Raw genomic sequence first — 15,439 nt, 5'->3', positions numbered from 1 at the left:
TCAGTCTCAATCAAAACTCAGCTTGCTGAGACCCTGAGCTGGAGTTATCTGAGATCCTGCAGATTTTATTTATTTTCCCAAATTAATTTCACAGATAGTCATCGGTGGGAAATCTTGAATGACACGATGAGTCGAATAGAAAAATCAAAATAAAAAATGCTTTTAGACGGCAGCTCCAGCTGGAGAAAGCTGAACTCACAAGTGGTGGATCAACCTGCTGCCAAACTTCTCTACTTCTACCACACATTAAGAAGGAATTTAGGTCAGAGAAGTGTGCAAACATCAGAGTATTACATGATTGCTAGGTAACAAATCCCTTCAAGTTTTTCAAATATTTAGTTAAAATCCAGTTGCCACTTGGGGGTGCCAAATTGCAAAGTTGCCCGGTGCAGCTTTAAGTTGAGGCACTAGATTAAACGATTTGCTCCAGAGTGCATAAACACACCGTCTTCAGCCAATCAACGCCTAGCAGATAGGCGAGCAGCTAGGCAGTTGAAATTTTCAAAACAGTAGAGCAGGGAGAAAAAGCAAATGGTGGTGGTGTGTGTGTGTGGGGGGGTGTCTTTGATTATGGGTTGCTCATGTTTTACCTGGGGGCGGCATAATTTTTGGATTGCAAAACATTTGATGCTGCCAACATGGAAAAAAATGTTTTAATGTTATCTTTTAATGTTTCTCCTGAGATGATGACTCTCTTCCACAAGATGTAAATGAATCTGTTTCAACCTTTTGTATGCCTACTTGGTTTGGAAAATCTAAATCGATCCAATAACAATAGACGTGGAAGTTTGAAATGTAAGCCCGAGCTTTTAGACATTTACAACAGACAGGATCTTTGGAGGGCTAACGCTACACTGGACCGCCAGCAGCATCCACTCCAGAGGGACTTTGAGCTATTGGCCTCAGGCTGTCGTTTCAGGGCACCCGTTTGTAGGACTAACAAACTCCATGTCTCCTTCATCCCTGGTGCTATGCTCAATGGCGAAGAGCACTTGCACTTTCACACATTTATAAAAGGTGTGAATCTCCATTTGCTTGCACGAGCTCTGTGATTTATTGTGTTGACGCTGCTGTTGTTGTTGTTGTCCTTTAATCTGTGCTCTGTGTTTATGTGAACACTGACTGCAAAACAGATTTTCCCAAGTTGGGCAATAAAGATAACCTTGAACCTTGAGCTCTGCAAGGCAGAATTCCTGGCTTCATATATTGATTAAGGTGCAGTGTTGGAGAGTAACTAATTACATGAAACTGGTCCCATGTAATTGTAATCACTTAGAATTAAATTACAGTGACTTATGAAAATGTTAGGGTTACATCTGAATACATTCTTTTCAGTAAAAATTTGACATATAATATAACATTCGCCCTGATATTTGCGTCTTTTTGCTATGCAGAAATGCCTTCTTTTCTTTTAGCTGATTTCCAGACGAAACTAGTCAGCAAAGATGTTGGGACAAATTTGACTGCAACACCATCAAGGATAGGAAACAAGGAGCTGTCTCTACATCTGGAGAGGTTCCATTCATCTGGCAGTCTGAGCTCAAATTTGGAGCCTCCTTTTTGATTGGTTCAAGGCGGGCGGCCATGTCGTCCGAGCTCCTGTCAAATTTGTTTACCAACAAACGTTAGAAGAATGGAAAATTAATTAAAATGTGATGAAATGTAATAAGCTGCATTACTCAGAAGTAATTAAAGGTAACTCGTACATTTCTTATTACATTTTTAACAGGGTAATTAATCTATAACCTATTACACTGTTACATTTCAGCATTGTTTAGGTGTGGCTGAACGGTTGAGCCTAAGGACGGAAGTGCAACACTATTTCCTGACCTAGAAGCAGATACATTGCAGGAAATGTTGAAATTAAGCACATGACTAATAATACTCACCATATAGTCATATTTACAACTCCAGAAATGAAAAGACTGCTGTTTTTTCCTCAGTGTGGGTGATGGATGCTGCAGAAAAAGAGTGCACGCTGACAAAAAAAGAAAAAAAAATCGCCCAATTTCTCCAAATATGTCACTTTTCTTAAAATAAGCTAAAACCACCTGTCAGGGGAGTACAATCATTGCACTTGTTTCCAATGCATGTCAAGTTGTCACAAGACTTTTTTTTTTTGAATCAAGCACCATAACCTTGATATTAGTGGTGCGATCTGAATTATTTCGCTGGCTAAAATGGGTGTTTTCCTTTTGCAGTGCATCTCCTCTCCATGTGGAAGAGTTGTGTCCTGAGGGAGATTACTGTGTTTGTTTCCTGCAGTGATCCTGATAAAGGCAACGGCATGCCTGTAGTGTGTGCATCTGAATTGTGAAGAAATGCATCATGCAACAGTGGTCCCTATGGGATAGCATGTAAGCTGCAGCACACACACACACACACATGTGAACAGGATAGAGTGAGCTATCCATCATGAAAAGAGGATGACATAACTTGCACAGAGGACTGATATAAACAGAGTGATGTGATTGGTGAGTGGTAGGAAAGGCAAACGTGGCACATCTTTAACAGGGACCCTGCAGAGGCTCTTAAGGTTTATTGGATGTCTTAATGTTGCCTCAGGAAATTTTTTTTTTACAGAGACATGCAATAGGGACAGAGCAAGTGGATCAGAGATAAAAGGTGTAAAGGGACATTTTGGGGGGGGGAAATAGGCTAATTTCAAATTAAATCTCTTAATGAGATCTGTCCCGTAATCTTTGCAATATAAATTTGTAATTTGTACTTCACATGCAAATTCAAAAAGTCAAATAGCGCACAGTTTTTGGAACAAGATGGTGCGCAGCAGCCAATAATAGTAGCCTATTAGTTTTATCTTTCAGTGCCGCTGTTTGTTTGTAATGTGCTTTTGTGTTGTCCTTGTTGATGGCGCTATATGCTGTTTGCTGTCTCCAAGTGCATTAAAGTGTCTGTCTAGCTTGTGCCTGTCCTACATGTCTACGTGCCCGTTTCTCCCAACATTACTGCTTTTTTTTTTTTATTATTATTGTTTTCTTCTGCCCTCTGCAATCTGCTAGTTTTCTCCCTGTTTGTTTGTTTTCTCCTTTACCCTAATTCCAGGCTAATTAAGGAGGCTTTAACCAGACTGTCATTTAAATAATAATTTATTTTAACCTACATACCTGATTAAGTGTTATCAAATGACATACAGTAAAATAAAAAATAAAAATAAAATAAAATAAAATAAAATATAAAATAAAATGTGTTGTGGATAACATTTAAAAAGCTATTTGTCTGCTCAATTATGCCTGCTAAGGGGCTGCAATTCCCACCCACCAGGGCACTTGTTTGATTTTCCTGCTGTTGCCTCTCAGCCTCCTCAGTATTTTGCAGTAACTTCACATGCCAGCAATCAGACATCCAGTTAAGAGCAACACCATCGAGAAAATGATTTTTTAAAAAGTAATGAATATTCAACATTCCCACTCTTGACGAGAGACGGGGCCGGGCTCCTGAAGTCACGGCTCCCTCTACAGTTTGTACAGTGTAAATTTTCCATCCAGTGCAGGAAAACAATCAAACTGCCTGTGTTGTACAGTCGAGAGGACACAGCGGAGTGGCGTCCGGAGATTACACACATACACAGCGGCACTTCTCAGATGCAGCATGTCCCAAAAGACAGCGGATACCTGAATATTCCCACTGCACGGACCTGATTTTTGAATATCCATCATTTTTTTTTTGTTGGGGGGGAGGCATTCACTGTTTCCTGTAGACAATCGGAAAATGTCTCATTCTTTGAATACTTGAGGAGTGACGACAACTTTCCTCTTTTCGGACTTCACCACACTAACCGCGGAAGATACGGCGTGAAACACATACACACACATAGACACACAAACAGAGAGGACTCGCACAGGCTTTCACAATGGAAATAGATCAATTGCCCGACTAAAAGCCGCAGATTAAAGCGCCGAAATTAGTCTCTGCATTGGGGATACCAAGCAATGTTATCTGCGGAGATGCGTTGTTTGCTGTGGTTCATGTTCATGGATGTTGCAGCTCGGTCGGGGTGCACAAGGAGCCTTTGGGTGGCTGTGATTGGACCGGACACAGACTGGGGCTGACTGATGTTTGTCCAAGAGGAAATGTTTTGGGAAGGAGATCAATACGAGTTACTGGCGCTCGCAGGGGGGGATGTCAGTCTCCTCAAGCACCAACATTACTATGAGGATGGAGGGAAACGTGCACGCATAAGCCAGCGATTTTTTGGAACTGATTTCTGCAGAAATATTTTCTCTCTCCGTCAGACATTCATATCCGACGCGTTGCCAGGCGTGGGACACACTAACAATGTTTTGCTCCCTCTGCAAACTGTCACAAGACTGTTATAAGTGGTTATGGATAATGGTTGCTCTTCTCTCTGTATGATGGCTTTTAAAAATTATGGACAAGTATTAAGTTTTTTTTTTCTTCCCTTTTTGACTGTGATACAGCATCTTGAAAGATACATATTACGGACTACGGTAGCCTACTTCCAGTCAGTGTCATCATCCCTGAAGTGAAGTTATGGGACTTTACGGTAACACATTTTTCCATAGGAAAATCATCTGCCGTCTGTTTTTGAAAATACAATAGCCTATGAGAATATGTGTTCAAAAATGTCTTGCACCATGGCAATTAATTGGGTTTTTTATTTTGTCTTTTTGCTTCCACTGTTTGCAATGGGAACAGCTTTTTCTGGGGTTTTCAATGCCACAGACAAAGACTTTTTTTCAGATGACTTGCTACAGGTCAAGCTCACACAAGACAAAACAACAGAGCAGTGGAAACTCCAGTCCACTGATTCCCACCCTAACCTGTATTTTAACCAAGTGGATGTTCTGCATTTGAGGCAAAGGTCCTCCACCACCCACAGCCACATATTCAAAGTCATTCGCGCAGCTGTCCTCACCATGCTTTCCAATGTTCCTATTTACATGCCTCCTGCAAAACATGAGGAGTTTACAAGCAAGTGGAATGAAATTTATGGAAACAACCTGCCTCCCCTGGCTCTCTACTGCCTGTTGTGCCCGGAGGACTCTGGTGCCCTGCAGTTTCTTATTAAGTTTATGGATAGGATGGCTGACTACCCAGACTGGAAGGTGACCAGTGCCCCTAATGATGAGGTGCCAATGGCACACTCGCTCACTGGGTTTGCTACTGCCTATGACTTTATTTATTCTTATCTGGATGAACGGCGGCGTGATGCTTACCTCAAGAGAATCCGCTCTGAGACTGCGGAGCTGTATGAGCTCTCTAAGTACAGGGGGTGGGGGAAACAATATCTCCAAAATCATCAGACCACCAACATTTTAGCCATCCTGACTGGTGCAATCGTGGTTGGAGCACACAATGACCCAGAATCGATGATCTGGAAACAAGTGTCAGTGAACTATATGGAGAAAACCATGTTTCTCCTAAATCATATTGTGGATGGGTCGCTGGATGAGGGAGTAGCCTATGGGAGCTACACTGCCAAGTCTATCACACAGTATGTCTTCTTAGCCCAGCGCCATTTCAGCATTGATAACGTGCAGAACAACTGGCTGCAGGGACACTTCTGGTTTTATTATGCCACGCTGTTGCCGGGATTTCAGCGAACAGTTGGCATAGCAGACTCCAACTACAACTGGTTTTATGGGCCTGAGAGCCAACTTGTTTTCCTCGACACGTTTGTCATGAGGAATGGAACAGGCAACTGGCTCGCTCAACAGATTAGAAAGCATCGACCCAAGGACGGTCCCATGGGCCAGTCCTCTGCCCAGCGCTGGACTACCCTTCACACAGAATACATCTGGTACAATGCCCACCTCACGCCACAACCTCCCCACGGCTTCGGCAAAGCCAGGATGCATATTTTTTCAAACTGGGGTGTGGTAACCTATGGGTCAGGACTGCCCAGCGGCCAGGGGAATACATTTGTCTCTTTTAAGTCGGGCAAACTGGGTGGCCGTGCTGTGTACGACATCGTCCATGACAAGCCGTACTCATGGGTGGATGGCTGGAACAGCTTCAACCCAGGGCACGAGCACCCCGACCAGAACTCTTTCACATTTGCTCCTAACGGACAAGTGTTTGTGTCTGAAGCACTTTATGGTCCAAAGTATAGCTACCTTAACAACGTGTTGGTGTTCAGCCCGTCCCCCACCAGCCAGTGTAACAGTCCATGGGAGGGTCAGCTGGGGGAGTGTGCTAAGTGGCTCCGCTGGACTGACGAGGGGGTGGGCGATGCTCGAGGGGAGGTGATTGTTGCCTCCTCACACAGGGACACCATGTTTGTGAGCGGGGAAGCAGTGTCAGCTTACTCCCCCGCCATGAGACTGAAGAGTGTGTACAGAGCTCTGGTTCTGATCAACTCCCAGACGTTGCTGGTGCTTGACCATGTGGAGAAGTGGGATGACTCGCCTGTGAGCTCACTCAGCGCTTTCTTTCACAACCTCGACATTGACTTCAAATATGTTCCTTTTAAATTTATGGACAAGTATAATGGGGCCATGATGGACGTGTGGGACGCTCATTACAAAATGTTCTGGTTTGACACCCAGGGTCACAGCCCTGATACCAGGATACAGGAGGCAGAGCAGGCGGCCGAATTTAAAAAGAGATGGACACAGTATGTCAATGTCACTTTTCCAATGACGGGCACAGTCAGCAGAGTAGCTTATGTGATGCATGGGCCTTATGTCAAAGTGTCCAACTGTAGATTTATAGACAATAGTAAGAATGGAGTTAGACTTTCTTTAACTATAAATAACACAGAAAAAATTGTCTCTATTGCCACAAACTACAAAGACATAGGTGCAAGGTTAAGTTATTTAGGATTTGGAGGTCATTCTAAAGTGGAGGATAGAAATCAAATCACTCGATATGGCCTTGGGACTCAGCTCATCCCCAAACAAATCAACAGTGATAATCAGCTGTTTGATTTTGGATTTACAGTGAATGTAATAGCAGGGGTTGTGCTCTGTGTAGCTATAGGATTCCTGACAATGCAGAGAAAGTTTTATGTCTGCTTCAGCAGGCTGATGCGCTATGTTCTCCTCTCTGTGCTCATTCTGTGGATAGCTGAGCTGCTGTTTGTGTCTAACAGCTGTGATCAGCTTCTCTGTGGGGTAAAATGGAAAGGTGCGGGTGCCAACTCTGAAGTAAACAAACAAATCAGATTGTATGAACAGCATCGACTCCCTCTCCCCACTGTCGTCATAACAACCCTGCCTGGCTCGGGATCGGAAATACTCAAGAATCTTTTTTACAACAGCTCTGACTTTGTTTACATAAGAGTTCCTACAGAGCATGTGGACATTCCAGAGACCGAGTTTGAGTTCGACTCAGTGGTTGACGCCTGTGAGTGGTCAAGATCAGACGCTGTGCACGGGCGGTTTAAAATCATACAGGGCTGGCTGCACTCGCTGGTCCACAACACCAAGCTGCATTTGCAAAACATTCAGCTGGCAGAAGGCAGCAGAATCAAACAGCCCCAGAAAGTCGGGCCCTCCAGGGAAAGGAAGAAAAGGACGAGGAGGAGAGAGCCGGCATCTGAGCTGAAGGGCAAACTGCGAGCCAGTTTCGACAGAGACATGGAGTACGTTAGGGAGATGAGACGTCATGTCGCCGAGTACCCTAACGCCCGCGTGGTCCTCAACATGAGGAGCGGAAGCTGGGCTCTCAAGCTGCCCTTCATTCAGGAGGTTGTCGGACCTTCTTTGAGGGCCATCTATTTGGTCAGAGACCCTCGAGCATGGATTTATCTCATGGTGTATAACAGCAAACCCAGCCTCTACTCCCTTAAGAACATCCCGCAGCACCTTTCCTTGATATTCAAGGAGGATGCTGTCAGGGACGCATGCCCGACTGTGGCACCAGAGTTTCAAGTGATTCAGAGGCTTCTGTCCCGTTCAGAGACCAACCCTGTCCTGATACTGGCCCATCTGTGGCTGGCTCACACTGCAGCAGTGCTGAAGGTCAGTGACAACCTCCCAGCGGAGGCCTACCTCCAGGTGAGGTTTGAGGACGTGGTCAACTTCCCCCAGGAAACCGCAGAGACAATACACACATTCCTGGGGGTGCCAGTCTCACCCGCAGCCCTCAACCAACTTATATTCACCACCTCTACAAACCTGTACAATTTAATGTATGAGGGAGACATTTCACCAGCCAACATTAACATATGGAGACAAAATATGCCTCGAAAGGACATCAGACTGATCGAGGACACATGTGGGAGTGTGATGAAGAGGCTCGGTTACACCAGGTTTGCCAGTTAACGTACCGCTGCTGGTCAGCTGAGATTGAATTGTGATTGTTTACTGTAGCTGCCAGTCCCTTTCCTTTTGAGTTTTTGTAAAGTTGTATTTTGCACTGATCTTTAATGTAAAATGAGTTGTTACAGGTGACGAGAGGGGGAAAAAAACAACAACAGAAAGGGTTGAGTTATTGTCTTGTGTTCAAGTTCTTTCAGTTTCCTGTATTTGTTTGGGTATATGTGAGGTGTTGTACTTACTATGGCAACCTATGTTTGCAAGTTAGAAATGTTTTACATTAAAATGAGTCAAAGGGAGCTTTAATCATTGTACATTTTTGTTTTCACCTCGCATCCCTCAACCCTTTCTTTCAGCACTCTTTATTTAGTGGGAGTTATAGGATTTTGTTGTCTTACTTGCAGTCGTGTCTTAAAGAGGAATGCCACTTAATGTCAGCCTAAAATAGAGTGTCGTGTAGTGAAAATTATATAACATTTTTCTTGGTAAGAAATGAGTTTATTCCATTCTCAATCTGTGATGTCAGAAAAAAAATGTCTGTGCAAAACATACACGCAATACACTGTAATTATGCTCTGGGGGTCAGGGGATATTTACTGACTTGGAACATGTGATAAAGCTCATTAAGAAGAAAAACCTCTCAGACATTTTATGTGTTCACAGTCAGACTAGTGTTTATTGACTGTCTTGGTTTTCTAATTCCTGGCTTTGGGAGGAAGTTGTTAATTTTCACAAGAACTAATTTGGCTGTCATAAATTTTAATACATGTGAATGATTTAATTGAGTGCTATTTCCCTTTAAGAAATGTATAAGATGCTGCAATGTATAGACCTGTTTTGCAAAATGGAGAGAAAGATGGCAGTAGTGCTTTATTGCTCTAATATCAACGTATAAAAAAAAAAATGTGGATTGTATTTTCATATTAATGTACACTAGTAGTTTGGCAGAGGGGCCATCAAAAATTTATTTGAAGCTCAAAGATGTCATGACGTTTTGGTGGCTTAGCACTTTCACAGGGACTCTCTTGATTGTATGTGGGATTCTGTACATTTTCCAATCCTCTAATATTAACTTTACTGTATGTACTCAATTAGACTGGAAATAGAGGACTCTGAAGATATTATGTCTGGAAGAAAGAGAATAAAGTTAGATGAGGAATGAAGTTAGAAGTATTTATGGGTTCCAAAGACACATATCCCAAAGGATCAGAAATGAATATGATTATTATAACTCCCTTTGGCATTTATTGAATTAGATCAGAGGAAAGTGCTTAATAGGGATCAAACTGAAAAAAACTGTCAGCCTTGACACATTTCTAGTCAAAGCAATTTCCAAAGCATCCCCTTCAGCTACTTATATTAATCTGCAAAATGCCATAACTGAAGCTTACCCTGTGTTTTATTGCTGTGCTATCTTCAATAGGGCCTGGAGGAAATGCAAACAGCATACGTTTCCATTTCCTGTCGTGGTCAATGAGATATCCAATGATCTTACAGGCCTGTGTCTTGAAAGGGTTCAGCAGGCGGCGGACTGCACTGGAGATGAATATTAAGTATGGCAAAGAAAGTCAGAGACCATTTCTACTCTGTGATGTTATGCTCGTCGGGCAATATTGTGGGCAAAAAAAGAAAAAAAATGTATGCTGTTCAGTAACCTTTGATGCTGTCTTGCTAAATGATTGAGCATTTCTGTAAATGGATCATATGTAATATGCAGACGACACACACACGGACTCCTATTGCATCTGTAAACAAAAACATACCGTGCCCATTTGGAAATATCCATCTTTTCTCAGCTAGAAACAGTCCTGTTTGTTTTCTTCTGTATGAACACTGAAACCCTTGACTGCCTGGAAAACCCGTTTGATGTTTGTGGTCTTTGAATGTGTAGACTTGGCAGACATGCTTTCACTTTGGTGTTGCAATCCTGTTACCAACTCTGTTTTGTATTTGCTCGTGGGGATATGGTTCCTTGCTTCTGTGGCCTTGAATTACAATCATTTCTTTACAACTGTTTTCTGTGGGTTCTGGAGCAGAAGGTGGAGATAATGTAAAGGAAATAATAAATTCATAAATATATTGGCAACCTGTGATTGTCTGCGTGCATTTCTTAGTGAATTACAACGCCTGCAAGTGTCGCATCATTTAAGGATCAGGGTAAAAGAACACATTAGCCATTTATATCTTACATTATACAGGATTTACCATGTGATTATGTAACATATTTCATTTGCTGTAGTTATTATGTTTATTTTCACGCAGAGCCATCTCTGATCTATTACGGTAGTAAAATAGATATTACCCGTGAGTAAAAAAGCTATTAATTTGTATATTGTATTTTTACTATGGTTACTTTTGACCCATGAGTAAAATGTCTACTTAATGCAGACATCTCTATATTGGCACAATAATGCAATAGCGAAATCTCCATTTTATTGGACATGGATGACAGAAGCCTAATTGCTTATATGGGTGACATGCATGGCAAGGAGGGCCCAATAATTAAAAAGCTGGCAGGAAATTCTTATGTCATGCTGCTTCGTCTGAGTGAGATGGGAACTCAGGCGCATTAAACATGTCTTAACTGGAGCAGGCTTATGAAAAGCACATTCCGTTTCTCATGCCTCAGAATGGTCTCAATGAGTCAGTCATTTCATTACTCATTTGTTCTTGATCCCTCCTCTAACACCGTAATACTTGGCAGGGCCCTCCATGTCTAATCCTTCCATGCAAAGACACATTATTCACTGAAAAACCTTATGCAAATGCTCTGGAAGGGAGGTTTCGACAACTCTGGACTTACACTTTGTGGTTGTTAAGTACCTTGTTTTATTCTGAGACTCTCGAAGGCAGCGGAAACAGGGCTACATATATAATCTCATGGAAAGGAAATTGCCTCCTTGGTCTTCGAAATGTTGCAATTTTGTACGCAAAGGTGTTAAGGTAGCTAATAGCCTCAATTATATTACATAAAGCATCTGACTTTCACAGCAGAGATCATTTCTAAGTTTAGAGGTCATGCTTTTCAATGCAGCTCTTTGTGTATTTGATATTTATAGCCAAAGTCTTGTTGCTGTTGCTGTTTTTTTTTTTTTTTTTTTTTTTTTTGTCTTTAACAGGGAGAATGCAAAACATCCATTTCATTGCATTTGCCGGGACTGGCCAATGAAGCTATTTCACATCCCTCACCTCTGTGTACACGGGCGATCAATACCAGTGAAATTTAATAATGAAAACGTTGTTTATCTGCTGTATAACTTTATCTTCTATGCAGTTTCTTAAATATACCTAATATTGGATTGTGTTCCCACAGTATTGGTTTCTCATCTGTGAAATATCTTTGCATGCTGCACAGAAAGCCAAATGTACTGTTTCGGAAATCTTTGGTGTCTGATTGCACGAAGCAGCATCACAGGCACTCTGAGAATCTTTGCTGTTTGGTAACCAATACATAATTATCACTTGAAATACGGTGTTATACGGGAGATGATGAAAAGCTATACTATCATCTAGTTCTGTGTAGCAGTTTGGGTAAGGGACAAAGTTAACTTTCTCATACTATAAGGTACATGGAGGTTACCCAGATTGAATAGGGGACTCAATTTCAGCTGAGTAGTCATACCCTTCCCTGTTCCACCTTTATCTTTCACCACTGGTGAGCACACATCTCAGGGGAACCTCTCCCTCGCCGGCAGCCATCGTTCCTGCCACTGCTCATTAATTAACCTTTGCTGCAGCCACCATCAGTCAGAGAGGAGACTGATATTCTGGAGAGGGGATCACTGATACTGTGTAAGGCTATTGTGCTAGGGAATTAGGCCGCTAATGGTGAGCAACACCATCAATGTTGAGAGTTTTCGCAACACAAATACCAATATTACGAGCATGACTCGATGTACCAAGTTCACAATCTGTCCTTGAAATGACAGAGTAAAGGCTCAGGGTGTCTGCTCAGACTTGTATCAACTACTGACAAGGTGCAAGCAGATGGCAAAGGCACTCTGTCATATTTAGTAATTTTCACTTTAGTAAACAATGCCCATGAGGTCCTCAGATCCCACTGTTCAAATTTACCTACTGATTACACTGCTGCATGTGGATATGGGGAGGAGTGAAATCCTGGATTGGTATTAATAGGAGTTGACTTGTGAGGAAATATGGCGCATTGTCAATTTGCAGCTGACAGCAAGTCTTTTCTGTAGTGAAAATGGGATCTTCCGTGCCAATAAAGCACAGCGGCAATTGCTAATGAAGCCCAGTCTCATCTTGTAGCGCAGGGAAATCAGACAAGATGAGGCATTTCAAATTTCACTCCAGGCAATGCTCAATATTGCAGCAGACTCACAGCTGTGTATCACAACGATCCTTAAGGCGTTAAACAGTAATTTATTTTATTTATTTATTTATTTTACGGCTAATTTCGGTCATAAGCTTGACAGAACACATCATAACAAACTAGATTTTTGTTAAGTATGGTAAAATCTAAATCAGATATTGCTTTCTGAGTTAACGGTGAAATGAACAAGTGAAGCAAACATTCAAAGAAGATAGTTTGGAAAACTTCGGTCTAATTTAATTGAGTTTCACTCCCTTTGTTTATTGCAAGAACAAACTAATTATCGTGCTGTCTGAATAACACTATCCACTAACACTGAAAGCCTTTGAGTCTCACTGACCATTCCTCTGTCTGAAAGTCAAAGGAGAGCCGGTACAAATTCAATTTTCCCCGCTTGGAAATATGACATGACATTATGACTCAAGACTTTGCTTTGAGAAGTTCCTGACTTTTTGACTTTGAAAGTGAGACCTTTAACTATATATTGATACTCTGTCAGCTTAGCCTGTCTCTCTTGACATTTTGGTTAATCCCCTTTCTTGTTCTGTATGTCATGAGCAGTTTGCCGGGCTAGGAGTATCACTCTGACTGGAGGAAACAGAGCCACTGTAGTATTACTCTGTGGAGGGTTCGTCTGTTTCTCCAGTTTCGGTCCTTGTGGCTTGATTTGCTAACCATGCAAAAATGGCTGGAATGATTTGCAAACTGGGGGAAAAAAAAAAAAAAAAAACAGATAAAAGAAAAACACAAAATGATTTAACTGTTGTCTGACAACGCTGTTATGAAAAAAAAGAGGGAAAAAATCAGTAGTTGAACAGGGTTAGCCGCTGTTGTAATTTAATGAGCTGTTTCTGCCTATTAAAGCAAAGGATGGCTAAGCTACAGCAGTTGAGGCCCCGTGTTATTCTGAGGTGAAGGATTGAATCCAGCTGGCTGGCCGACAGACAGACGGGGGAGAGGCCCTTTCCTGGATGACAGACTCGGTAGTCCTTCATTACCGGGACTCAGAAACCATAACCCGGCTGTCAAAGTGCTGCTGCGGCCACCACTCTCCTGAACCGTGTCTAGGCAGGGCATGTCTGCCTACGAGACGTCATCTCGCCACCATTTTCATGTTTTATGTGTTGGACAATAGTAGTGACTGGAGAGATAGAGAGAGACGGGGGGAAAAAAAAAGGAGATGAATATATGTCTGCGTTTTTGCGGGGGAGTCCCATCCGGGCTAATTACATCAAGCATGAGTCATTGATCTCTAATTAGTGGAATTTACGTCTTAAGGAGGAGTAGTCTTGCAGTAATGGTCCCTCTGACATTGGTTACAGTGTGCTTGGGCCTTGGAAATTACAGTAGTGTGACAGCTTGGCGTAAAAGCTCTGGAAATGAAATAACTCATGAAGGATTTTACTTATTGCCTCTCCCTCTCGCTTAAATATTCTCAGCCCATAAGCTTCTGATATAGCAAAAATGAATAGCTACTTTGTACGATAAAGAATTGACAGGAGACTTGACTAGGAGAGGGATTCCTGCCCCGTGAGCCTTTGAGATAAGCCAATCATTACACTATGGCATGGATTTTATATCATCCCCTCCCTATAACTGTCCCACCCAGCTTGGCTATCTGCACCTCTGGAATCAGGCCAAGGAAGCATTCCAACTTAAAATTAGTTTTTTTTTCTCTTCCTTTTTTCTGTTCCCTAGTGGTGACTTTCTGTTCTCTCAAAGAAGAAACTTTACTTTCAAGAGGGCCTTAGATTCCCAGTCACACTGTTGGCGCTGCAACGATTCTGACAACAGTGTTTTATTTTAAAAGAGACATCTCGACACTGACAGACGGCGTGAGACAAGGGACATTCGTCACTCTTCTCTTATCCCCTGTGATTGTTAGCAGCAGAGGATGCCAGATGGTCAGATTTTGTGCTCATATGGTTGTGTTCCTTAGAGATCGCCATTCTTGGCCTGCTTGGCGAAAAAAATATAGTGGGTAGCTGCTGGAAATTGAGAGTGAAGAAACAAGGCCAGGACAACACCCCTCTGCTCAAGAGAGCTGTTTTGGAGAGATTTGGTTCCCTCACAAAACGATTCCCGTGCTGCATAGGAAAATAACGCTGTTGCAGATCCTCAGAGAGAATAAGTGAAATAGGCTCTTTTGTCAGAGCTGCACACTCATTCGAGACACCTGGGTAGTTAGGGCTGTAGCTTTGACTGTTTCTTTGATGGGAACAGAGAACGGCAACAAAGAGGATGTGCAACCTTGACACAGTGAGAGGTGTCATCCTGGATGGTACAGACTGATGATGATTCGGCGCGTAATAGCTTTGGAGGGGAAGTGTTAAATTGTTCTTGATGACCTGTTCTGTCACGGACCAACATCACAAGGAAGGCACAGGATGAAACAACCACCAGCCAAACTTTATCCATCCACAGTCTTCAATCGTGGTCAAATATTCATCATGCAACAGTCTGTCCAGTCCTGTGACTCCTTCCTGTTTTAGATTATTTTGCATAGCAGGGAGAGAGAGAGAGAGAGAGAGAGCGCTGCAGCAGAGTGCACTCTAGTTCCTGACTGAAACATGGTGACATGGCTCAGTCTCCTTTTCATTTTACCATCTCTTAAAGTAATAATCTGCAATTTTTCTTTTTTCTTTTTTTTAAAAAATAAATGCCTGTCGTGATGCTCGCTATCACTGATTGATGCCATTTTAAATGTGATTCAGCCTATTCCCAGTCCATGCCAGCTTTTAACTTTTCTGGTCTCAACACCTGCTCTTTATTGTGTTCTATTCAAGGCGTGACCACTTCGCGGACTCCGGTCCATTCCTGGACCCAGTAATGGTTCCGCCCGAACCGCGAAACAGTTTGC

General features: G+C 42.4%; 1 protein-coding gene across 1 annotated transcript; it reads left to right on the top strand.

The window, feature by feature from the left end:
* The first annotated feature begins 3,548 nt into the window (after nt 1-3,548).
* On the top strand, nt 3,549-9,871 carry dselb (dermatan sulfate epimerase like b). The gene has a single exon (XM_030079640.1). It carries the CDS (start codon nt 4,593-4,595, stop codon nt 8,247-8,249), a length of 3,657 nt encoding a protein of 1,218 aa, XP_029935500.1. The 5' UTR covers nt 3,549-4,592; the 3' UTR covers nt 8,250-9,871.
* The last annotated feature ends 5,568 nt before the right edge of the window (nt 9,872-15,439 follow it).

The sequence above is a fragment of the Myripristis murdjan genome, chromosome 20 (genome assembly GCF_902150065.1).
Source record: "Myripristis murdjan chromosome 20, fMyrMur1.1, whole genome shotgun sequence".
Lineage (NCBI taxonomy): Eukaryota > Metazoa > Chordata > Actinopteri > Holocentriformes > Holocentridae > Myripristis > Myripristis murdjan.
The sequence above is the reverse complement of the archived record's forward strand: the minus strand, read 5'-3'. Positions and strand labels throughout refer to the sequence as shown.

Coding starts and splice junctions, on each gene's coding strand:
- dselb (XM_030079640.1), top strand. CDS start 4,593: ATGTGTTCAAAAATGTCTTGCACCATGGCAATTAATTGGGTTTTTTAT.